This window comes from Sinohyriopsis cumingii, chromosome 10, assembly GCF_028554795.1.
Source record: "Sinohyriopsis cumingii isolate HCF-2022 chromosome 10, ASM2855479v2, whole genome shotgun sequence".
In the NCBI taxonomy this organism is placed as follows: Eukaryota; Metazoa; Mollusca; class Bivalvia; order Unionida; family Unionidae; genus Sinohyriopsis; species Sinohyriopsis cumingii.
The window spans coordinates 62,349,448-62,376,721 of record NC_142970.1 but is presented as its reverse complement, the minus strand read 5'-3'; the positions used below and the strand labels follow the sequence as shown (position 1 = coordinate 62,376,721).

Here is a 27,274-nt window from a genome sequence, read left to right as displayed (position 1 = left end):
ATATTCATTAGCGATTGTTTATTGGTCTTCATTTCTGTTACACTGTAACAATTGATGATGTTCCCATTTAGCTGGTTCTTTCGTCGCTATTACTTCAACCATGCCCGTGGTGTCACATTTGCATGTTTTTCTATGAAACTACAGTTTGAATGACAAAGACGTCATAACATTTTGATAACGTAATCAATAACCAGTCGGGAACCAAAATAACAATCCAAACATTTGAAAATGTGAAGTAGACACGGTCCATTTAATGATCAGGAAATTCATGATATAGGAAAGTTAAAATTTAAAAATAAAATGAAATTGCAATTTTTTGTAAGGGATTGTATGCACACATATATCTCCCTTGCATTAATTGTATCTTCTTGGGTTATAGGCGCTGGCAAATTTAAAGATGCATCTTAGCAAATGTGCACATATTACTAATGATTACCCGAATATAATCTAAGATTAGTGCCTTTATAATAAAACAGTCTTACATTTAGTCGCGATATTGTGATATATTATGCTACAGGTTGAGCACGTTTACTTGTATAACTCTTGTCCAATTAAATCAGACGCCATTTGAGTCTAAAAGTCACCACTAAATCATTCAAGAAATAGTAAATAACACTTAATTCCTTGTTTGTTTTTGTTTTGTTTTAAACACAAGCATGACATTGAAACTGTCTAGTATATAATTTATATAAAGGAATTTATGGCTGTTCAATCAACACAACACCTCAAAATGACGTAAGTTTCACATTTTGTATCATGTGTACGATATATCGTATTATATGAGTGTATGTGGAACTGTGAAGAAAGGTGATGAAGTATGGATATATATGAATGTTTGTTGCTTGACAAGGAAACTCCATTGGCATTCACAGCGTTTAACAGCATGGAGGTGCAACAGTTTTATTATACAGGCACAAAGAATCTTTTACTATACTTAACGACAAACAACTCAGAGATTCTGTTATCTATGCTGCTGTACACGAACGTACATTATATTTTAGCACGCGCTGATGTAATGTACGTTGTACTTTTCCAACACCTGATTTTCATTTGGGTTCCGTTTATCTCAGAAAACACGTTTCCTGATTTGTGTTTAAAGCTATATTACGTTTTATGGATTGGTTTTCGCAGTTTGCAAAGAGTGGGACACAAATTCATATATGGTCATCAAAGGCTCTAACAACTAAGATAATACAAAACAATATTGTCGAGAGGGCGTCTCTACGTTCAACATATTTGGTTTTGCTCTTTATTATCTGTAAGTAAAATGAAAATATATACTAATACAGCAAACTACATCTGGTTATTTTCGGCTTAGTCTAAGGCCAGACCTTTAATTATTACATATGGATTCCAACTTTTATACAATGTTAGTGTATATAGTCTTTTTCGTTACGGTGAGGGAGGTGAACAGTTCTGAGTTATGATAGCGAGGCAAGTTCCCTGGTGTTTGTGAACAATCCAGTTGATAATACGGGTTTCATACTTGACGTGTCTTTTTAATGCCATGTTTATATATGGTTAAGAGGCAGTGATACTAATAGTTTCAAAGTTATACCCCACTATCAATAAGATAAGAAAATAGACGTTTAAAGCAAGGGTAATGGTGGTTTGAAGCTAAAGTTAATTGGTTGTTTATGCGATATTCTTGACATAAACTAAAAAATAGATCAATGAGTCATATAAAATACTCCGTAAATACGTGTAAAATATATAAAAATTAGTCGGTTTACTTTGATAAAAAAGGGAATTCACAACCTTTAGGATTAGGTTCTGAAATATTCTTGAAAGTTGTACACGTTGATTTGTTATTGTGCGTTAGCAGAATAAAGTTTAACATTCATATCACACAAACGCCGCTAAAGACAAATAATATAATGTTACACGTGCGTCGCATTTATCTCTGGAAAGTAAAAATGACTGGTGTACATTAGGGCAACAACATACTAGATATTGAAAATGTAAAAGAAATAAAATATTTTGAATATCCCCAAGCAGCATGATTGTTGATAGTTAGGGAAGTATTTAACAGTTATAAATGGTAAACTCAAGTACCATAAAAAAGACTCAAATGACTGCTGCTGATATGAAAATAAATGAGACATATGAAACTACACTTTGTTTTCGCTTGGTTTTGTTTTCGATTAATATCACGCCAACGTTAATCATGCATGGATAACACTATTCAATCATATATGGAAATGGAGTTTCTTCAATTGACTTTTAAGTGAAAAGGGTTTTAAATACTTAATCTTAAATTTAATAAATTTAATGACGCTCTTAAACTGTTCTGATAACGGACCATTCTTATCTTTATATCACTGTTGTCGTAACGTACCCATTATCATCTTTATTTTGTTAGAACGTACCCATTCTCATCTTTATATAACTGTTGTCAGAACCTACCCATTCACATCTTTTGTCACTGCTGTCATAATGTACCCATTGTTATATTTATATCCCTGTTGTCATAACTCACCCATTCTTATTTTTATATCACTTTTTTCATTTTGTCACAAAGTATCCATTCTCATCATTTTACATCACTTTTGTCATTACTTACCTATTCTCACATTCATATCACTGATTGGTACCACAAACCGCTATTGTCACAAACTAGATAGTTAACGTTTGAATCTAACATGTCTTTTTGAAATCGTGTTTTATGTAGTCATATATGCATATCTGTGTTAACCAGACAAACTGTGCTGTAAACAATCTGTTTCATTTCTACTTAACCAGCTAAAACAGATATTATATATGGCTAATACTTTGACTTAGCAGCGCTAGTCCTTCCTCTGTTATTCCTTTGCTATTGCTATTGTAAGTCCAAACCTAAGTTGTATGTGTAGTGTTTGGTAGTTATAATGTAGTGTTTGGTAGTTATAATGTAGTGTTTGGTAGTTATAATGTAGTGTTTGGTAGTTATAATGTAGTGTTTGGTAGTTATAATGTAGTGTTTGGTAGTTATAATACGTATAGGTGAATTGTACATGCCATCATTTATCGTATTATTAACACTGTTTACCCTCCAGCATTTGACTGAGCTCTTACAGTATGTTACAGACTGATCCTGAAATGAATATCTAACGCCAAATAATTCCTCCACTCATCATGGTTAGAAATGAAGGACTACAAGTTGTTATCCAAATGCCGTCGTAACAGTTTATGATTGACTATCTAAGGGCACAATAATTCTACAAAGTGCTTGTAAGTGACGGAAAAGGACTGCAGTGTTAAAATATTAAACAGATTGGTACTAACGTAAATTAATACCTTTAAATGGCAGATAATGTATCTAACTTACATGAACTAATTACAGACTAGAATAGACAAAGATGAAGACCTTATACAAACGTAAAATAAAAGCAAACAACATATGGAGTACAGTCTCACTGCATTATTATATACAGAAGTGTTTTGTGAGGAAGCTGTCCAATATGCAGAAGACATCTTTTTATAATCCAGTGAGATAAATCTGGCGGGACAAAGATTCATGAACGAATGTGGTTTTTATAATAATAGGCTCGTAAAGTAGTTCTGATGAAAGAATTTAATGTGCAAAATAGCCAGTTCATTTACACGCATGCGCAAAGTTTATCCTTATATTGTTATTTTGTCCTGTCGTGTGTAATCCACGTCTCAGTCGGTGTAGTTCACTTGTTTCAAGGGTGACACAAACATTATGTTGCATTTCATGTGTCATTAATGCTACGACGGCTGGAGACGCTGGATCGAAGGAAAGTACTGGTTTACTCAAAGTGAAACCCTACAGCTTTGGGGATCAACGTGTATGTATGGAATCAGGAGGACTTCGAAGAATCCACATTCAGAGGAGAGGTCCATGCATAATCGACGTGAGCAGTAGTGTGAGAAGTACATCGTGATCGCCGACTAGACGCATTAAGATAATACTTGTTCCATTTTGTAATCAATATTATTCAATGCCACCATATAGGCGAATTACATCAGATGCATAGTACATTTACACTGAAACAAAGCGCATTCACGAAATTGTGTTTCGTCTCATCGATAGATCCAATCTCAACTCGGCTTCATCCTTTTATAGTACATTAATATTTTGATATGTTTTCCGAGAGCGAGATATTTTCTGATAGTATATCGGTATATATGATTGATAAGATATGGTTTTGGCTCAGTCGAGAAGCGTTAAAATTAGCTATAATGACTATAGAGTATATTATTAATAATGTGCGCATTAAAATATGACATAAAACATCTGTTAATGCATCATAAAGCAGGACGAGAAATTTTAGTAGGCGAAACTGAAATCAATGAACAACAACACAGAGGCAGCTATTCTCTGTTGGTACTGTCTGATTTATATACAATGTACTATCCACGATGAGAAACGTTCAGTGTTAGGCCGGTCTTTTCTAAAACGTGTTGTATAAATAAAATATGCTAAATTCTTAGCTTATTTTAACAAAACCAAATTCATAGCGAAATGGAACTTGAAAAGTTGGCATATGTGATGGCGTTTTAACCAATGCTTTCGGGAAGTTTCTTTGCAATTTTCATGGCTTGTGGTCCACTGAATTCTATATAAATTGAACACCAGTGACCAACGTCTGTTTGCTTATGATTTTCACGACAATTTTTCAAGTCATTTCTCATAAACCATTGAAAGCCAGTGGATCAGAAATTTTCATTACATTGTACGGTTAGTGTCTAAATGTGTTTGATCATTAAAATTTTGTAGAACAGTTGGCCAGAGTATTTTTGTGTGCATAAATTGAACTACCATACTCGGTTTTTCTCGCAACCGTTTGACTACCATTACTCCACGTTCTTGCAGCAAGCTCCTAAAGACCAGTGTACTAGATGGCTCCGCGATCATTCATAGAAATTGATGGACAGTGGCCTAATTATTTTGAAACACATTATTGAAACATAATAAGTAGTAGTCTATGGTTTGTTTAAAAACATCTAATAATAGCAGATAGGTCACATATAGACTATATGACGCATGAACCGTATTTACCCAAATACTTACATATACTTGTAGAACATGACAATAATTATAACCGTAATGAAACAAAGTTAAAATCAATTTTGTAATTAAGCGTTTGCGAGATAAATTACATTCTAACACCGGACAAGAAATAAGTGAAAGCAACAGGTCTATTATTAACATCATCTGACTTAAAAGGCTGCATGTAGATTTGTTTCAAACGTTTAGAAGAAACTGACATAGTTTTGCCAGAAAACAATCAAAAATGAAATTAGTTGCATAAATATAAAGCATGTCGACGATATATGTTTCGTTTTTCGTCTTTTCTAAAACATTTATTTGGTCAAGGAATCCGTCGAGGCCACACAAGTAATGTTCAGATAGATTATGTATAAAGTGAATGTAATAGCCGAAGAGATAAATCTTAGGCAACTTAGGTTGACTACTGTAGATGAAAGCTATAGGCATGTTGATATAATATTTATATTTAAAGTAATAAACTTATAACATTATGATCTTATTTTCTGACTGGTTTCAACACGAGTTAGCTAATCTCATATGCATCTATGTATATGCAAAACCACAAAAGGCTAGTTGCGGGAGAGACTACTCGTTAGCTAAGGAGCCTTGAAATGACCAAGTCGCATTCAGACTCAGAAATTATCAATTTCGATTGACATTTAACTTTTTCAGATGAAAACTATTAAGAAGTTATATTATAAATCAAATCTGTACGGCCTCTATAGTGGGTTTCACAGTTGCAACGGAGTTACTGATCGTAGCGCCTAAAATTATCTCCCTTAGCTCCAATGCGCATGCCCTCATAACAATTCCAGTTCCGGATAGTTCACCGTTCTACACGTGGTTAGCCAAACATAAAGTCAACAAAGGAAGGTACCTTAGCTCTAGATCAGTATGGTTAAAGCAATTAATCAATTATATGTGTCAAACATCTGTTGTTCATACTAGGAGAATAATTATAGACATTAAGTCAAATAATTAGATTCGGTGCCCTTATTTACATTATATCAGATAATGAAATAATATTTACTTTCAATACTTAAATGATATCAATTAATTTAATTAAATACACTGTCCATACCTGATAATACAGATTCATTATCCATAATTTCAGATGCATTTGTAAAAACATTTCACCCTGCTCTCCGATTTTAAACATTTATTGCACATTTTTGGTTATGTAACGTTTATGAAAATAATCTAAAAAATAGCCATTTTCTTATGTTGATATATCCTTCTTAATCAGTTACTTTCGCAAGGCTAATAATTCGTTTATAACACGAGTTAAGAAAGTCATGACACAAGTTCGATAAGAAAATTATAACACGAACTCGATACGTCAGCTGATTTGTAATGCTGAATAATTTAAACCAGAATTTTATTTTTATAAATGGAACATAGTTTTTTTCATGTATTCAGAGGAGCTTAAATAAACAATAATTACATTAGCTATCATAACGAAAAGGAGTGTAATTAATACAGACGAAATATTTATTCATATTTGGGTGTAAATATCGTACAATATTAAGATTAAATAACATGCCCAATGACGTTTTTTTTTAAATTTTCTTTTTGACTTTTGAAACATCAAATATCGACGGTACAGGCAATTACTTTCAGCATGGATTTTCTTTGCTTATGCTGACACGTACTAACTCTCAAATTTGCTCGAGTCTTTAGACAACATTTCTAATTGCCACCAGCAAATTCATCTAGAACAGCCTTCTTAAAATTAGTTTAATTCTGTTTAACTTTCCTTGCATCAAATATTTAACTTAAAAAATCCAATTATTTCACAGATTCCGTCATATTACTTTGGTTCGCCTTTTAAATAAATATTGATCCACGTGACCGGATGTAAAATTGCAAACAGTATGATTTAAAAAAGAGACTGCTTGTAAGAACCTACTCCACCAGCCAATAATAAATGGATACTCACAAATATTCATATTTATCTATCAGTCACTCTTTCTAACTTAGCATCATTTTATACTTGTGTTTAACCAGAAGTATGTTTATGTAATACACGTATGCGAACACACATTCATTCGAGGATATACATATCCATGCACCACATGATAGGTGACAGACATACATACAGACAGACAGGCAGATAGGTGAGAGCCACAAATGTCATATACATGCATAGTGTGTCTAACATCGATATTTCTCCAAATTGTATACTCTAAAATTTCTCTAAAATTTCCAACCGTTCAAGGAAATAAAATTAAAATAATCTTCACGGAGACTCGTACCTGCGCCTATCTGTTCAAGCGTGGTTGACATTTGTGCATTTTGAAAAAAAAATCAAGTTATTTCATGAAAATTATAATGAACATTAATATAAAAGCAACAGCCTAAATCAATAATTAAAGAACCTTAAAAGTTAGATTTTTTTTTATCGTTGTCGTTCAACCTCCATTAACTGATATGATTGAAGCAGTACAAAAAAAAATATTTTCATTTTCCTTCAAGCGAGATAAATTGCAAGAACTTTTACGCAGCGATACACTCTCGCAAATCAAATAATACAAACTAGAGCAAAAGGTAGTAGTGGAAAGATAATGAAGTTCTGAAATGGGCAGAGAATATTTATTTGAAAGCTGGGAGTGGCGGAAGTTAGTGAATACAAATAAAAGATGTAAAAATAATTGATCAAAATGTGGCTGTCAGAATAAAAAAGGAATTGCTTGCTTGTCCTTTTTAAAGGAATTTTAAATTTTGTACACACAATATCAAGTTTAATAAGAAGAAGCACAAGAAGTTGTAAAGTGAATCTTGTTGTACTAGTAAACATACTAGTAACAATACTACATGGTTAATTCCCAAACATATGTATTAACAATACCCTATTTCCCACCACTGATTTTGTGATCTCTAAAACCTGATGTAGTAACAATGCTACATAGCTCTCCACCAAACCCATGTAGTAACTATATCCTATTTATAGGCACTGATTTGTTTTCTTCAAAAACTGATGTAGTAACAATACTGCATAGCCTTCCAGGAAACCCATGTAGTAATAATACCCTATTTCTAGGCACTGATTTTGTGATCCCAAAGCCTGAGGTAGTAACAATACTACATAGCTCTCAACCAAACCCATGTAGTAATATTACCCTATTTCCATGTGACATTGTAAAGCAGAGTTTGTGATCTCCATAATCTGATGTAGTAACATACGACATTGTCAATCGCCAAATTTGTCTAGTAAGATTATTTTATTTCTAGGTGACAGTGGAAAAGTGATTGTCTTTATCTCCACAACTTGATGTAGAACCAATACTACATTGTTCATGTAGTTGTATTACCCTATTTCCATTTAACAGTGTTATACTAACTTACGTGAATTGCAAAACCTGGCGTAGTAAAAATAGTACATCGTTAATTCCAAAGCACAAGTAGCAACATTACCCTATTTACATGGTGACAGTGTAACGCTCATTTGGCTGTTTAAAATATCCGATGTATGATTACTAGTTATGTCTCACACTGCCTCCAGAATATAAAATACATTTCTGTGTTGTTATTCATGTAGGACTTGACCTTTGTGTTTAATATTACTTGCAAATGCTTTTTATATACTTATATTACTCTACTGATTATGAACTGTACTACCTTCCCAAGTGGAGACTGCCCATGGTAGTAATAATAGAATCCATCATATGTCTCTGTGTAGACTATGAAAATTCCATCCTTGGCTCAGAATGTAAAGTGTACACAAAGCTGTGCTGAGTGTTTGATGCAGATTTGTAATCCCTAGGGGAACATTTCTATCCCAGATCAAAGCACAATGATTATTATTTTCTGACACATTTTAATGAAAACGGGAGTCCAGGTCAAAAAGGCATGATGTTAATATTGCGGCAACCTTAATGTTGCAAAAGAACCATTGAAAATTTCCTAACCTAATGATAGAGCTTAAAATGTAAGATTTACACTGAAATATTCAGTGGAAACTTTCAGTGATGTTTATTTTGGCTTTCAAAGAACACAAAAACAGTATTTAAAATTTGTTATAGTAATGTCAATACACAGTGTCTGAATTGTGTATGACATATCAATTATACACATATGAATAAGTCACAAAAATGAGTCCACATATTTTGATAAGATTAATCAAGATGGACAAAAATAATGACGTAGTTCTCATTCAACCGTGAGGTACAACTGATTTACCCTTCAGAAAAGATACAATAAGAATGTATATTTTATAAACAAAACATCACTTACAAGAGCAGCTTTTTCAGCTTAAAATGCTTGTTTTGACTACTGGAAAAATATGTTCAGGTGATGATGCAAATCAAGACATATTTGATATTTTGTGTGCTCCCAGTAAATGTGCATATGAATGTCATAATGTCACTATATTGCCAAATATATCAAATACCTAATTAACTTTAAGATGATTCCTGAATACATTTACATATCATTTGATATTTGCTTATACGAAGAGGTGCTAATGTTAAATGTGACTAGTTATAGATTTTATTTTGAAATAGAATCTGGATACAAAGAAATATGTCATCCCTACATCAAGTTTTTGTCATACTGAATACCACGATAAGCCTTCTTTCCATGATCAGTGCACAAATAGACATCCAACAAGCGTGTCACTTTAAACTGAATAATGAACATTGGACAAAGGGAAGGCACTTTTAAAGTGGTGTATTCACCAATAGATCCATTTTAGCATTTTCTTACCATTTTAATATGAACTCGTGGAAATCAAAGTACACTGGCATATATTTTTTAATAAATGCCTTCCCTGGGTACCATGTATGTTTAAAAAGGAACAGCCCTAATGGTTATAATAGCACAATAATATCTTTGTAAAGAAGCAAACAATTATAAGTGTGTATATACTGTCTTCACAAAATAGTACAAAATACTTCCTATAGAGATTATGTCAAAATTTTCATATTTTGGCAGTAAAGATTGAAAAGGTTTGTAAATGTTGCTCTAAGCTGTGATGTCTTAAAAGAATAAAACCGGTCTCAAAAGGAAAATAAATCACACAGACCATGCAGCAATTTACTTTTGCCATATGATTAATACCGGTTTGCAGTTTTGTGCCACAGTGCCAAGATTGTTTGACTTATTTTAAATAATTTCTTATTCTAGTTTCCAGCCACTTCTTCTTAATATTTTTCATTGAAATTATATCTTTGGTGACATGTCCAACCAATATACACACTAGATAAGCTGTATCTATAATCTGTTTGTCTTTTCTATCAAGCCTCATTGACATTTTGCTGGTGCTGTATGCCAATTTCTCCTTTTGCACTTTTGCGAATGGTTCTTCACAAAATATAAAGTGTTTTCATCTGAAAAAATGTCCAGATAAAACAAATTTGTGTCTATGCCTTCTGATCCTTTTACTTCCTGCAATCAAAGATAGAAAAAAAATTGTTACTACTAATCTAAATACCAACTGCATAAAAACTGTGAAGATGATATAATTAAGGATATAGTCTTGAGAAACATACACTTTAAAGCATATAAATGTTGAATTTTCGGTAACAAATGTACAAAGGCTCATAGACCCACTACATGAATGAGTAAACCTCTGTAAACTTTACATCAGCATAAAGTAATATATCATAGGGCTAAATGTGACGCATTTTGGATTTGTATTGGATTGTACAATGATATTTAATGAAGTTAGAATCATGCTGAATAACCACTAACATTTATTTGCATAAATATAAGATTAATAATACGTGTACATTTGGAATCAAGCTAACAAAGTTGACGGTGACACTGATCCTTTATACAAGAGTAAGGAAAGAAACATATCATGGGGATACATGTTATGCATTATTGATTTGCATTGAATTGTACAACGGAATTTAATGAAGTTAGTCAGAATCGTGTCAAATAATCACTAATATTTGCATAAATATAAGCTTAAAAAATAAGTGTACATTTGGAATTAAGCTACCAAAGTACACCGCTCCCTCGATAATTCGCGTCTTGATAACTCGTAGACCCGTTATAACGCGACGTCAGGCATGGATCCCATTTTTTAACCAGAAAATACCCCCAAAACTGATTCCTTTGTTGAACTTGAAGCAAATCGGGATCAAAATTGGTAACGGAAACTTTGATGTATTGCTCATTTTATCGATGAAATTCGTAGAAATGACCTAGAAATTTTTTATCAACACTATGAATTATCAAGTTTAAAAATAGGTCATACAATATTTTAAATTTTCTTTCCAACGACATTCCTAACACACCGCAATTAACGATATGTAAGGAAATTTTGATCAATGAAAATGTCACTCACACTGAGTGGAAACAGTACTTTAATAAATAAATACAAATTAAATAATTGTTTTATCAATTGAAATTTGTGTTCTCGTTCTGTCTTTTAGGTCTTTTTAGTGTAATCGTCATAAATGCAACGTGTCCTCTTGTAATTAAACGTAAAATGCGTCAATCTACAGTTATGTCCGTGAGCATTTCTCTGAAACCTAATTAAGTGCTGACCGTGTTTTGATAACTGACTTCTGGAAATATTTGTTGTATTGATGCACTGAATTTAAAACTGGTCTCCTTTGTATTACCATGTTAATTATGAATTTTGAATCAAATAAATGAGGTGGAATAAAAGAAAAGATAAAAGGCACGAAAACTCTACAAACTTAAAATCTAGCAGCACCGGTCATATGTCGGGTGAACTCACTTCATTTCGTCAATCGAATACCTATAAATGTTATTGTGTATGTAACATAAACTACCTTAAATTAACCGACTCTTTTATAACTGTGATCAAAGATGACAAGGCAGCCAAGCGAAATGAATAGTTCATAAAATAAAGAGTTGGATTTCACAGATACGGACCATTGTAGGCAAGTGAGTCTCAGAATTTTTGAACTGACACTTAGAGATGTGCTCAAGGATGATAAGAAGTTCATTATTAATGCCAATTAATTAATTCATGATATCAATACTGTACTAAATGGGCAATACAAAAACTGAGTTGCAACGTAGATGATTGTCTCATGATGAATGTCGTGAGTTTTTGAAAAAAAGAATCTTGTTTGGTGGTATCATCAGTTAGTTTAGTTCGCTGCTCTGTGGACTCATAATTTGGAAGGATAATATTAAACACCACCATGAGACTGAGACTCATCAAGAAAACAAAAGGCAGTGACGTAATGCATAGATTTGTTATACGTACACGTGATAGGTTGTTGAAACCAGTTGGAATGATCATTGATATGTTGGACATTTTGAAAATAACTGTTATTTAAACAGAATAATGAACAACTTTATTAGAAAAAGCACGTTATTAAAAATATTGTATCGACATGGTTTTAAAATGAGGGTTCAGTCAATAGACAGCACAGTTCCCTAACGCCGCTCTCCCCCACAGTTTTCTTGATATCAAAGAGGTTTTTTTGTTTCATGTTTGGAGGTCCCTTGGTAACTCGCATCTCGCATATAGTGTGGGCTATGTTTGTGGACCTTGTTATGCGCGAGTTATCGAGGAAGAGGTGTAAGTTGACACTGACGCTGATCCTTTATACTTAAGTAAGGATTTTTATAATCAGTTTTCCAATATAAATAAAATTGTGCCTTTTCTATTCTTCCTACCAGTGTCCAATATTCATAGCATATATTATAGAGGTTCTTTGTTACTTAATTCTCCTCAAATGATTCCAATATGAATAAATATATGGTCGAAGTATTTAACATTATATGTTCAAAGAATAGTTCAATGTTCAAGATTTGACTTCTGAAGACCGGACTTGCAATTGTGTATCTTTCATAATGACCAAATCGAGAATATCTTCCGACTCTTATTACCCAGCCTAATGATGTTATTGTCTTTTAGACTAAAGGCCTGTTTGGGTACTTATTGTGGCACTAGTCACAATACAACAAATTCATATATAATATTCCTTGAAAGAATATTTACTGATATCTATAAGGCTATTCTTAAGCTTAAGCACAATCTGCAGCTCAGTTAAAGCCAATATATTTTACACACATAACTGATATAGCTAATCACATCTACTATATAAATTGAAAACAAAAAATAAATACGACTTGGAAAATCTAATATAAAATATTCATCCATCTTTAAAAGAAAGTAATTTACTAGTTTAGAATTAACCAGTTTGATGTAATATTTGTTTATGGAAATTACATAATATAAAATTAAAAAAGTCAACTAAATATTGAAGTACATGTATCAAATTAAAGAATATATTAAAAAATTCTGTCAAATATCATGACATTGAAAACAAACTGTTGCATGTTGTCTGCATCAAAACATCTTTCGAAACAAAAAGATTGTCTTTTATCCCCCACTTATCATTCTGTGCCATTTGGCTCTGCTGTTTATTGGTGTGATCCCTCTCAGACTTGCATCATTGGAGGGACCACCTATGTCACTTCACAAAGGATGGAGTTTCAGAAATGACCAGGCAAAATTATATCAGTATGCCTTTTATGAGAAACCCAATTACTGCACTGAAGGGCATGAAGGCTATCATGTTTCTGATTATCAATGTCAGTTTGTTGGAATCCAGTTGACTATAATTGCTACAAAGAGAAACCTGTTGATATGTAATTCTGTAGCTGTTCCCCTGTAGCTGTGCAGGGTCACCTGGATGTGGACTTCTTAGAATTAGAATTTGAAAATAAAAACATTTTAGCACAATTATTCAAAAACAATATATATATATATATATATATATATATATATATATATATATATATATATATATATATATATATATATATAGATCCAATTTGATGTTCAGGACATTATAACTTCATTGTATTTTTTACTTTCCACACTTTGTAACACTTTGTACTTGAACATGCTATCTTACAACAATTCCAAGTGCAAACAATTCACCTAATTCTATCTATATCATTATTGGCTATGTATGTATTTATGTAAGTGTGTTGTAACTGTCTATAGGAAAGAATGTATGGATGTATGGATGGATGGATGTATTTGTGTGTGTGCGTGTGTGTGTAATGTATGTATGTATGTATGTATGTATGTATGTATGTATGGATGGATGGATGGATGGATGGATGGATTTGTGTGTGCGTATGTATGTATGTATGTATGTATGTATGTATGTATGTATGCATGTAATTTCACCTAGTAAAGCAAGCTGTGATGGCTCATTTCATAGGGAATCAGACTCATAATCCTAACATTCAAGCTTTGATAGGCTGGCTCAAGCCAGCATTGGGCTTAACTGCTTTGGTGTGTCCCTGGGAAAAGTGTTTGGTCATAATGGTGCTGACAAAACCAACAAAATCAAAACACATAAAACATCTAGTAAAATCCGGCTCTGTGGGTCAACAATATAATAACTAATGAAGCAAACTCTAAGAACAAATACTTACAATAACAAGGAAAACAAAATTAACGTTTGGGTTTTTATCAACTCAATATAGTACCTACCTTGATATCATAAAAGAAAGTTATTTTAAGCCATGCCCTGTGTTATCACTGTGAACATCATTTTATTTTTAAGATAACTTTATATAAATTTTTCTACTTACAAATTCTTGTTCACAATTACATCTAGAGATTCCTTTTCTAAAAGATTTGCAATGGTAGTTACATTGATTATTCTCTGGCTCATGTAAAGTTACAAATGGTTACAATGTTTGAGACCGCTCCCTTGGCCTAGTGGTTAGAGCATCCGCCTTGGATGCGAGAGGTCATGGGTTCGATTCCCTGGCCAAGTCATACCAAAGACATACAAAAATGGTAGTAACAGCTGCCTCGCTTGGCACTCAGCATTAAGAGGCTAGTTTTCGGACTGGCTGACCTGGTGTCAGGATAATGTGACTGGGTGGGACACCATGATACATGTCTGTGTCATGATGCCCCAGTGTTTAATATAGATATCACTATAAACTGCCACACTGCAGACATCATAGCGGTATGACTGAAAAATTGTTAAAGCTATGTTAAAAATGAAAATCACACACACACACATAATTTGTCAAACCAGCATAAGCTGTCAGCTGAGTGATATACCATACCTTTATTTAATTCGTTGTTATTAATAAACTACATAGAAAACTAATCATCTTCATTCTATATTCAGAGTGATGCTCTTCTGAAAAGGAGAGGGTTAACATTAAAGGCAACATGGTTCAAACACTGACTGTTCAACACTCACCCATGGGAATTAGTTAATGAAGATAGCATTGATACACAGGTGTTAGGCTGACAATTATTTTAGCTGTTAGTACAAGTGTCAGCCACAAATATCTCTAATCCGTGTCACTAAACAGATTTGCTGGTCCTGGTTGTCCAATGATACATCAATCTCTGTTAATTATCGGAGCACCTACCTTAGTTGCATGGTCTTCAAAGTATCAGTGCTTGTAGTTCCAAGTCAGCCTTTGTTTAGAGAAGATGGCAATAAAGATCTAGACATAATCAACAATTTCATGCGCATAACTCCCCATCACCTGTGTAAACGTTAACAATAAATAACATATTGAAACTTGCTGTTTAGTAAAGGAACTCAAGTAAAAAAGTTAAAAAAGCTATATTACTTGAATTGTTTTCAAGCAAGTATGTCAGGCATAACCACGTATATACAGAACCATGTCTAGTCTAATATGATTATCATACGAAAATGAATTTTAGGCCATAAAAACATTCTGCTCTCACAATTTTTGTGTACCTATTCCTCTCTGTCTACGTCTCTGTCTCTCTCTCATTGATTTATGCTCCAGTATAAACATAATCGTAGTACTCAAAGCTATGATGCTGTAGCTATTACTTTTTCAAACTGTATGACATTTTCTGCATCAGTATGCTTCCAGCAATAAACGATTGTGTAGAATAACAATATATCAATTTTGATTGGTTCAGTTTATTTAAGCAATTACATGTAGCAAACAGTATATTTTCCTCTAAATATTGCTGATGTCATCAACTATCCTAACAAATAGGTTTAAGATTGTGTCTTGTTAGTTTTGCACAAAATCATGGACCACTTCTCTATCCAAATTTACAAAGTATATGAAAATATATACCAAGAAGGTCAGTCTCATGATAGCTTATAACTATGTTTAAAAAATGTGTTTTTTCTGATACATATAAAGGTGTGAACCAAAATCTAATCTCAACTACCTCTAATCTCTCCATCTTGAACCCAAATAAAATTCAATTCATAATGTTTTAAATTTTGTAATGGCTACTTTATGTCATATTTATTAGTACTGTATTGATCATCTGGAATGACTGCTGATCATTCAGATATTATCGCAAACCATTTACAAAAAATGGTTACAGTTAGTTAGCCCCATCCTTACTTCATAACAATAAGTATATTTAGCGAGCTGTACAAATGTTACATACAAATTGAACATTTGCATAAAATTTCTCACTCACAGTCTGGATTTCTTCAAAAGCAAGCCTTAAACATGAACTGAAGCAATCTAACTAATATATCTGCCATGGATATAGTCAAATGCTATACATGTCCTATTGTCTGCTATTCTTAGATATGATACCGAGTAATATTAATACCATCAATGCTCATACTGTATGCAGTAGTATTTAGTAACATGATATCTTAAGGTGTGTGTGTCTATGTCATTTTAAAACTAGACACGCACAGGTTTTATAACTTTGCAGTGATTCTGAAAGTCATGGTATCATTGTTACTGATTATTGCATGCAATGGTGTATAATATGGCAAACTAATTAAGGTTATTGTGCATGCCTAAACTTCATGCAAACACAAGAGGAACTACATTTGTGTCGGCAGGAGTAACATATATGTTTCATTTGATTTTAGAAATTGAATATGCTGTAAATCTCACCATTTCACAGTCTGTACATGTTTTGTAGATTGCAATTAACCATTTATTGTTTTCTCATGAATTATGGGCAACCAGTTAAGGAATTTACTGCAATGTGACTGTTACTCTTAATGCAATGTGTCTCACTCTTTACTGCACACCGCTCCGATGGCCTAGTGGTAACAGCATCCGCCTTGGATGCGGTGGGTCATAGGTTCAATCCCATGCCGACTCATACCAAAGACTTACAAAAATGGTTCTAGCATCTGCCTCACTTGGCTCTCAGCATTAAGATGTTAGCGTTATGACTGGTGGGCCTGGTGTCAGGATAACGTGACTGAATGGGACATCATGCTACATGTCTGCGGCATGATGCCCCAGTGAGAGACATCACTATAAACTGCCACACTACAGACATCGTAGCGGTGTGACTGGGAAATTGTTAAAGCTACATTAAGAATCCAAATCACACACACACACACACACACACACACACACACACACACACACACACTTTAGTGCAATGTGACTTTCACTCTTTACCGCAAGGAAACTGTCAAACTTTACTGGAGTGTGACTGCCACTCTTTACTGCAGTTTGACCGTCACTTTTTAATAAGTGTGACTGTCACTTCTGGTGCAATGTGACTGTCTCTTGTTACTGCAGGGTGGCTCACTCTTGGTGCAGTGTGACTGTCAGTCTTTACTGCAATTTGACTGTCACCCTTGGTGCAATGTAACTGTCGCTCCTTTCTGTAATGTGACTGTCACTCTTTACTACAGTGTGACTGTCAGTCTTGGTGAAATGTGAGTGTCACTCTACTGCAATGTGACTGTCACACTTTATTGCAATGTGAATGTCACCCTTCACTACAATGTAACTCTGTCTTGGTGCAATGTGACTGTCACTCTGCCAGCTAAGCTCTCTCTGTGTATCAAATCAATGTCACATCATAGATGGTGTACATTAAAGGACATAATATTACAATAATTTCAACATGTTTGCGAATTGGGCTTAGGTTATATCCATGTCAGCCAAAGTAGGATCTGAATAAAAATGCATTAATATGACAATAAAATGAAACATTACTGGTAAAGAATGATCTATGTAAAATAGGTTTATGTGCATCATATCAAATAAGCAAATAAATAGTAGTTAACATTTGGCATTACAATGTACTGATCACGTGATTAAATTTTAAATTATATCAAATAATTAATATAAATAATAATAACAGAATTGTTGTTGTTGTTGTTTTTGTTGTAGGGTTTAACGCAATTTTTCAGCACATGATAGGCTAGACATGGTGGCCAGTATTAATGGTGGAGGAAGAACCCGGGAAAACCACAAAATGGGTATGGGAGCGAAAACTTTCACCCTGGACTATGATTGCAAGTTTCATGCATGTAGATTGGAGGTGGTCTGATGTCCTCTCAAGTCACTTCAAAATAATAATGGTAACAAAATGGGATGGGAGCGGAAGCATTCAGCCAGGACTTTTGCAAAGGGAAAAGTAGTACGATTCTAAATTTCATGCTTGTAAGTTTCAAGGCAAGAAAACAATCAAAAGCACTAGTGTTTGCAAGTATTGCCCTGAGAATGGAAACTGACCTAAGTACCGTGTGGGAACGGAATACATTTCAGAACCAGCATGCAGGGACAACTCGAAAAATGTGACAAAAGGAAACACAGAACAACCTGACGTGGAAACAAAATTCACACATGAAATCAAAAATTGGGAGAACGGGGGATACGTAAATCACAAAAAACGAACTTTAGAAACGAAAAACAGGGTGACACCTCCAACTCTTTACCAGCATATGCTGGAACGGCGTCATTGGGCGCTAACATAACTTTAGTACATGTGTTACGGTTTGTTGGGATTTAAATAGCGAATTTGGGCCACTGCATATTGAGGGTGGTGGTCGTGGTAGTGCTGGCGTCCTTATTGCTAGCTCATTGTAAATGGTTTTTCCGGGGAGGGGAAGGGAGGTAGTGTCTTAAAGTTATTTGGTTTGTTTTTCTTGTGCAGTTTTGCTAGCCGCATATTGGCTTTCCAGAGTATTAATTATAGTTCAGTAATCCAAGCCTGCTTTCTTCTATTTTTCATAGTATTACAAATGAAGTCTCTATACAAAGCTTTGTTATTTTATGGGAATAAAGAATATTATAGGGCTCAAACACGCTATCACTGTAAACATCCGATCCATGCACTTGTCTAACTGAAGAGTTTGCTAATTGTGAGCTCATAATTGTTTAGCAAGTTGATGATGTTAGTAAAACACAATTGGATGTACAGCAGGTGTTATTAACCAATGAGGCCTTTATACATTCTCAAATACCTGGTCAATCAAATAATGTAGAGAGAGAGAGAGAGAGAGAGAGAGAGAGAGAGAGAGAGAGAGAAGGGTTTAAAATATTTTTAGTATGATGAGAATAAAATATTTTCTGATCTAACGAAAAAATAGTAGACATTAATATGATAATGCTTTCCACAAATTCATATAGTGAACCAACTCGTTATCCATATGTTTAGACAAAAGAGCTGGGATTATTTAAAGATTAATATAAAGATCATACACCAGATTGTTCTCCTCCAAAATAGAAATTAATATCAACATGGTATTCCCACCAGAAGACTTCTTATGATGTCTTTTTGGTCCTAATTAATAATGACGCTAGTCTAGATTCCAATATGTCCACCATAGCAGTTAAATTGCAAATGGTGTTATTGTTGAAGAATATCAGAGATGGTTTCCACATTCAGCAGTTTAAAAGAAGTAATAAAATTGATTTCAACACAAAATTTCAACCTAGAGACTGTTATTGCCTTCATGAAAATATTTGTTCGACATTTTTTACACGATTACCTTATCAACATATTTTTAGAAGAAAATTATTGAAGTTCTGGGTACATCACTTATCGACAAATTGGGAAGTTCTTTGCAAGAAGATGTGTCAAAAAGTCATGATGCTTCAGATACACCAGTTGCAGAGGAACACAACACTTTTCAAGATGACAACATGACTAAGAAAGATGATGTTGATGGATTTGGATCTTCTACAAAACCAGCAGATTCAAGCAGTTGCTTCATGGATATCCAGATGGAAAACCCATCATTTACTGAAGGGATCAAGGTATGTAGCATCTTAGATATTATACCACAAATATTTATAAACCTTAAAATAAATGCAATGTATTTGAGGATTCTATCTTTTCTGCCTGTAATCAATTGTAATATCTACCATTTTTTTATTTCAGATGTAGCAGATAGCAATTACATTATTTTATATGATTCTTCAATATCCTATTTCTGATTAAAATGTCATTTTCATTTATTACTTAACCAGGTGATGTGGAACAATAAGCTTTGTAGATATAGCTATGAGTAGAAATTTTACAGTTCTTATTGTGCCAACATAAGCACATCACAGCAATACAGAAATAACTGTTAATTTGTTGATGTAGTTTCCAGTTCTAGCATGCAATTTAAGCCTCAAAACTGCGAGGGACACAACTGAATGGACTTATCCACTTAAATGTTCACTTTAGCATATAAAGATATTCATGATCTTAGTTATCCTTGGTAATAATGTGACATCAAATGTATGCAAGTGGCCGAGTGGTCTAAAGCGCTCTCCGTTACGGATCACTGCCATCTCACTTCTGTCTGCGTGGGTTCGAGTCTTGGATTCAGCTAATGAGGGTATTTGAGAAATCTTGCCAGTAGCTTCTGGTGGGTCAGTGGTTCTTTCCGGGTTTCTTCTGGGTTCTTCCTCCACCATTAATACTAGCCGCGAAGTATAGCCAATCGTGTGCTCAACAATGGCGTTAAACCCAACAACAAATGTATGCACTTTATCCAGAATTGCATTTTAGCAAGAAATAGGTTTGTTAATTAGTTATGACATTATTTGCTGCTGGAAGATAGGGGATGTGGTGATGATCACGATCTTAGTGTAATTTAAGAAAGCCGAAAAAATTATAATTTTCTTGTATTTTGAAGATAAAATGTTCATTATTGAATCATTATAGTTATAAAGTGTGCTTTACTGATGTTTATATTCTTGTACGAAAATATGAAGTAAAATAAAAGAACAAAAAACAAATTGAATCATACATTTTGTAACACACTTTAACTCTAAAACCTACGATTTAAGTATATGCATTTATGATTTAAGCATATACAATTATATCTTTGATGAAACATGCAAATCGAATAAGAGCAACCAATTAAGTACTTACAGTAACTATAGGCTGCTGTGAAAAGCTATGCAAGATATAACAACAGAAAGCAAAACAATATGTGAATTACTGTCGAAAGATGATAACAGAAGCTGATATCAAAGAAGCAAGATACTGATACTGAACAATTGTTTTGAAAGCAGAGCTGAGTGCTTTTTTAACAAAATTGCTGAAGAGAAGGACAAAAAAAAGAATGTTTCTTATTTTATTGATGTTGGAAATCGTGTGTGTCTGTGTGTGTGTGTGTGTGATTTGGATTTTTAACGTAGCTTTAAAAAAAATCAGTCATATCGCTACGATGTCTGCAGTGTGACAGTTTATAGTGATGTCTAGCACGGGGGAATAATGCCACAGACATGTAACATGATGTCCCACCTAGTCACATTATCCTGACACCAGGCCGACCAGTGCTAACACTAACCTCTTAATGCTGAGCGCCAAGCAAGGCAGCTGTTAGTACCATTTTTTTGTAAGTCTTTGGTATGACTCGGCCGGGGATCGAACCCATGACCTCCCATATCCGAGGCGGATGCTGTAACCCCTAAGCTACCGGAGCGGTAGGTGGAAAGCGTGCTTGTGGATTTTGCTTCAGATGTTTGTATAGGATTGACAAAAATTTATATTAACAATAAATAAAGAAATCTAAGGGTGGCACAATTTCATCTGGATACAGAAAAGGGAGTGGTCAAGGACAAGGGACATGCAATATCTTGGCTTCAGGATTATGCATACCACCATACAGACTGAATGACAGATAATGGTGATATGATGCTGCCTTACAAATCTAGAAAATTAACAATCTACGAGCAGTATCTGCATGAAAAACAAATGATCCATGCAGTCAGTCGGTCAACATTTTTGGACATATGGAATAAAAGTTTCCATCGCCTGAAGATAAAACAGGTTTGGAAATTTTCTTAGACATTGATTTAAGTAACTTGACTCATTGTATAATTGTTCATATGCAGATTATGTGATAAATCATCACTCAATGACTCTAACTCTCGCATATAATGTTCATAATACGAGTATGGACATTATTGTCCATTTGAAATCTGAAGTCTATTGGTCTTAATAGCAAGTCGTTGTTTTGCAATTGTATGCAGTTTAATGTTTATCATTAATACAGCGTAGTCAGAAAGTTGAAACAATCTTTCAACTTCTGGTCTAACTTATACTGAATGTAAATAGGGTAAATCAAATAATTTAATATGAAATCGATCAATGCCATCCTGAAAATATTCTTACTACTAAATATTACAAAACATTTTAAAAGTTTATATTCATTTTTCATTATAAATGTATTCTTCTGCTTTTTGTCAAAGGCAGATATTATATGATCCTGCCAAGAGCGCTCCGGTGGCCAAATGTTTGACCTGGTGTCAGGAAAATGTGACTAGGTGGGAAATCATGCCCCAGTGCTAGATATCTCTATAAACTGCCACACTGCGGATATTGTAACGATATGACTGAAAAATGTTTAAAGCTACGTTAAAAATCCAAATCACACACACATAAATACGATCCAGTCTGTCGATCCATCTTTATGTATGCTGAAACATACATACATACATACTGTAGGTTCTTAAGAAATGCAGGTGGAGATCTGAAAGATGGCATATGTAATAAAGTTTCAGAACTACGCTCTTGGGTCTTCCCATTCTCCAGTTATGCCTTTGGGTAAGCTCCTTGAAGCTGTTGATAACACTCTGTAACCATATATAGTTTTAAAGGTCATATTGTATGCGATGTGTATGGTGGATCAATATCGTCTTAACACAATTTCCATGCTAGTGTCTGCAATGTTTTCAAATAAACTATTTTATCTTTTCTGAAACTTGATGAGAGCAAAACTCTGTATTAGTGGAGACAATGACTCTATGTGTAGGCTATATGTTGAGAAGAGATTGATGGAAGAGCAGAACAGAATTTATATGAAACTCTAACAGCCTCCTAAGGAAAGAAGTACCCAAATATCTGCATTATATGGAAGAACTACAAGAAATAACAACATGAGATGCTACTGACATTTTAATTCTATTACATGAGACAGAAATTGTGCCTTACATTGCTATTGAAAATATCTATGTTATGTTGATTAAAATGTTGTGTACAAGTACTTCAACATACTGAATACCTTCTATACATGGCACCTTCAACAATTTCAACTAGACTGTATTATTACTTGCCATACTATTAAGCCAGGCTTGGTGATGACAGCTTCAGAACAATGTTGTCTCCTAGGAACAACATTAATAAAAAATGATTTCAAGTTTAACAATGTAGAAATGCTACATTAGCAAGTAATATTATGTCATCGGAGAGCAATGTAGTATTGTTACTACATCAGGTTTGGAAATCACAAAACCAGTGCCCTAGAAATAGGGTATTGTTATTACATGTGTTTGGGGGATAGCTATGTAGTATTCTTACTACATCAGGTTTGGAAACCACAAACCCAGTGCCCGAGAAATAGGGTATTATTACTACATGGGTTTAGGCGATAGCTATGTAGTATTGTTACTTTATTATATGCTCATTTGTTTCCCCGTTAACTTTATATTGTCAGAATCGTTCAGTATTCCCCGATACTGGACGCGCGCGACAATACACATATAGCATTCACGTGAATAAAGGAACTACTTTATATTGTAAACAAACAATGGACGCAGACGACAGCAGTTTTGATTTGTAAACAAATCATATACACTCGCGTAAGAGGCTCTTTACGTTGTGGTTGTTTAAATTTGTTTCTGAATGAACTAAAACATGTTTAGTGGACTGCAAAAAACACCCAGCTGTTTTGGCACATTCCGCGTTGATACAATGTTACGGATTTAGGCTAGCTACATTATATTAAAGACGGAAGATTAGGTCCTTACAAATAACATACAAGTGACAAGGCATATACTGTCTTCTTTAGCTGGTGATAAGAATGGCAAAATAAAATATACTTACAGTTTTACATCCTGAATTTCCTCAAAATGTTTTTTCTTAATTCTGCAAATCCTAATTACATGAGCCATGTCATAGGTTTTCAATCTGGATTACACATTTCGAAATTGTGCTGTAATTTCGATGAGAAGTGCAATTGCATCCTCCTTACTGCACTCAAAATGAAATAAGCATTAAATTCCATAGCGACATTTTGATAATTGCAATTGAAAGACTTCATATTTTCCCCATGTTATGATTTCAAACATTCAGTGACAGAAACAGAAACACATTTGCAGACATAAACACGCTTCTCCCGCGCCATTTCAATCCGATGTATTTCATGTTTAATTTGCACAGATGAATCCAGTTCAAAATCACAAACTTTCGTCGAATCGAAATAAAATACCAAAATATATTCATTCCAGATCAAATGGAAAAGTTGTTGCAATGCGCATTCATTCACAATATGACTGCAAATTTCAATTTTAACTAGACACGCAATTTACTTTCGAAAGTTATGTCGAGCGCGCGACCAAGTTCAAATTTATCTGGGCAGAGTTATGTGCGCATTAATAATGATGTCATTGTGTAATGACAAATCTGCGCCTGTGTATTTAGTTTGGAATACGGCATTCATTCATTTACGTTGTTTCTTGTAGTGTATTTTGTTTATATAACTAAACCTTAGGTAGAATAAAAAATGAGCATATAATAAAAAGGTTACTGCATTTGTATGTGAAAATATGAACTCGTTTTGTCGGAAGGATATACTGCACGCACAAGTTCGTGCAGCATTCCATCCCAAATCTCGTTCATATTTTCCCATACAAATGCAGTAATCTATAATATAGGCTTTGGAAACCATAAAACCAGTGCCCTATAAATAGGGTATTCTTACTATGAGGGTTTAATGGAGATCTATGTAGTCTTGTTACTCCATCAGATTTTAGGGAACACAAAATCAGTGGTGGGAAATAGGGTATTATAAATACATAAGTTTAGGAATTAACCATGTAGTATTGTTACTAATACGTTTACTAGTACAACATGATTCACTTTACAACTTCTTGTACTTCTTATTAAACTTGATATTGTGTGTACAAAATTTAAAATTCGTTTAAAAAGACAAGCAATCAAATCCTTTTTGATTCTGACTGATATTATTTATTGAAAAAATTTCTTTTTAAGATAGTGAGATATCGATCCTGCTTGCATAATGTGTGCGGTCTGTCACATTTTCTTGATCTACATCTGCCATCTTAATCGATTGAACTATCCGGAAGTGAGTTGCACCGATATGCCCTCTGGTGTTTTCAAGGGGAGATACTAACCGTGAATCCCTTTGTACTGCAAACAGCTAAGCAAATCCCGTCAGGTTACTGTACTCACGCCAATTCGATTTACAATTGTTATAGGCCAACAATGTATAGTTGTTCTCACTGAATTCAATTGTTTAGCCAGACCAGTCTACAACCAATAGAAAAATACAACAAACTATATTCACACATGAAGATTAAAACTATTATAATTGAACACGAACATAAGCCATCAGTGCCTGTAAAGCCAAAGCGCCACCGGTCCGGTTCTCTTATTACTCAAGTATGGTGGCTCTACGATGTTCATAAATAATGTGACAATGTTCACGAATGCACCCAGGAAAGAGTGAAATATTAACAAGTAACTGGTGACATATAGTTATTTTAACTAATCAGACAGACCTTGGCTTAAGTTATTTTGATCACATACTATGAACCTTTGCTCTCTGTATTTGATGGTCGCACTACATGCACACCAGCATTTTTGTTTGAAGGATATAAGAATAAGAATAGGCTGAACCAAGCTGCTTACTAACGGAATATACTCTATACTTTTTATGGAGTATGTTCTCTATCGGTTTGGTTGATTTAAAGTATTAGAATTGCGCATTTTGTCTATTATTTTTAACATAGTGCCAATCATTCAGTATCCATAAATTATTTTGTGTATTTCAAAAGCATAGTACTTGCATGGTTTGGACAAATATTTAAAATTCAGGGCGTTGTGTATTTAGCTTTATGCAGAATTTGATGGGTATTTTATCAGGGGACTGATGTCAGTAGCAATACTGCCAAATAAAGTAGAAAACTAATGCGATTGACATTTTATTTGATCAGTTAATCACTCTTGTATTAGTTAGCTCTACGAAGGCCCCGACGAGGTAAATAAAGTTTTTATCTGTCTTAAAAGGAACGCATTGTTCAGAACTCAAATGAGTTATCTCCTTGATCGAGATTCATGCATACTAATGAAGAGATCTGATTAAGAACTTAATAAAATTTTAGAGAATTTCATATATATCCGGTTTTGATTAAATTATGTAAATTTATGTAACTTAGAAAGATCGTAAACTGCCACAATATTGACCAAGGTCAATGGACACTGATTAGAGGATTTTACATCTGAATGGCTGATTTTACTAACACCTGAGTGTTGTTTTTTCTTGAAATGTTTTATTAAACTTACAAACGCGGTTTATATTATCAGTATGATCAGAATTTTGACTTCTTAGCAGGATCTACACCAAATAGTGCAATTCAACGCAAAAGTAAACATTTCTTTATCATCTAATTGTAAATAACTGGTCTTTATTTTAACATAATTTACCTTAAAGAAAGTAGAGATAGTCAGCCATAATATTCACTGGTGTGAATCATATGTTTGTGTCAAATGAGAATATTTGCCTAACAAAATAAATGCAAACCCAAATTCGAAAGAAGATAATAAACGCTATTTTTAATTTGAATAGAACCACGTTTAATAGATAATGCACATTACGGATTAAAATAGATACATTGTCAAATTTATCGCTGGATAAATAGGGATCGAATGTAACTATAACGATTACACTCGATGATGAACAAAGTTGCATTAAGATTGAGAGAATGAAGTAATACAATTCTGTAACACTGTAATACTTGTGTGTTGCACGTGGACGACGAAAGATATGTACAACCTGAACGTAGAGAAGATCATATTTTCCTTACCTTTGTGTAGGCATGTGCATGAAAGTATGTGTGACTTTTCTAATGCTGAGTTAGCTTCAGTTAGAATATCATCAGTGCAAATCTTTTATGTAAGATTTCATGTTTGCTTGCACAGAATTATATTATTATGTTTACCATATTTGAAATTATTAAAATATATATTTTTGTGCATGTGTGGCGAATCCTTGGTTGCGGTTTCAAGTATTGCCATTTTAAATTGCTTAAAATATTTATCGTCTACATGGTCACATAAGTACCGAC

The 27,274-nt window shown here is 33.8% G+C and overlaps 1 protein-coding gene across 1 annotated transcript in view; it reads left to right on the top strand.

The window, feature by feature from the left end:
* The window catches only part of LOC149790238 (uncharacterized), a 234,553-nt gene that overhangs the window by 41,231 nt on the left and 166,048 nt on the right, over positions 1–27,274 (top strand). The window contains exon 2 of the mRNA XM_089972267.1: positions 19,697–19,945. Within this exon, the coding sequence (XP_089828393.1) occupies positions 19,697–19,945 (249 nt within the window). The remainder of the gene's footprint in view (positions 1–19,696; positions 19,946–27,274) is intronic.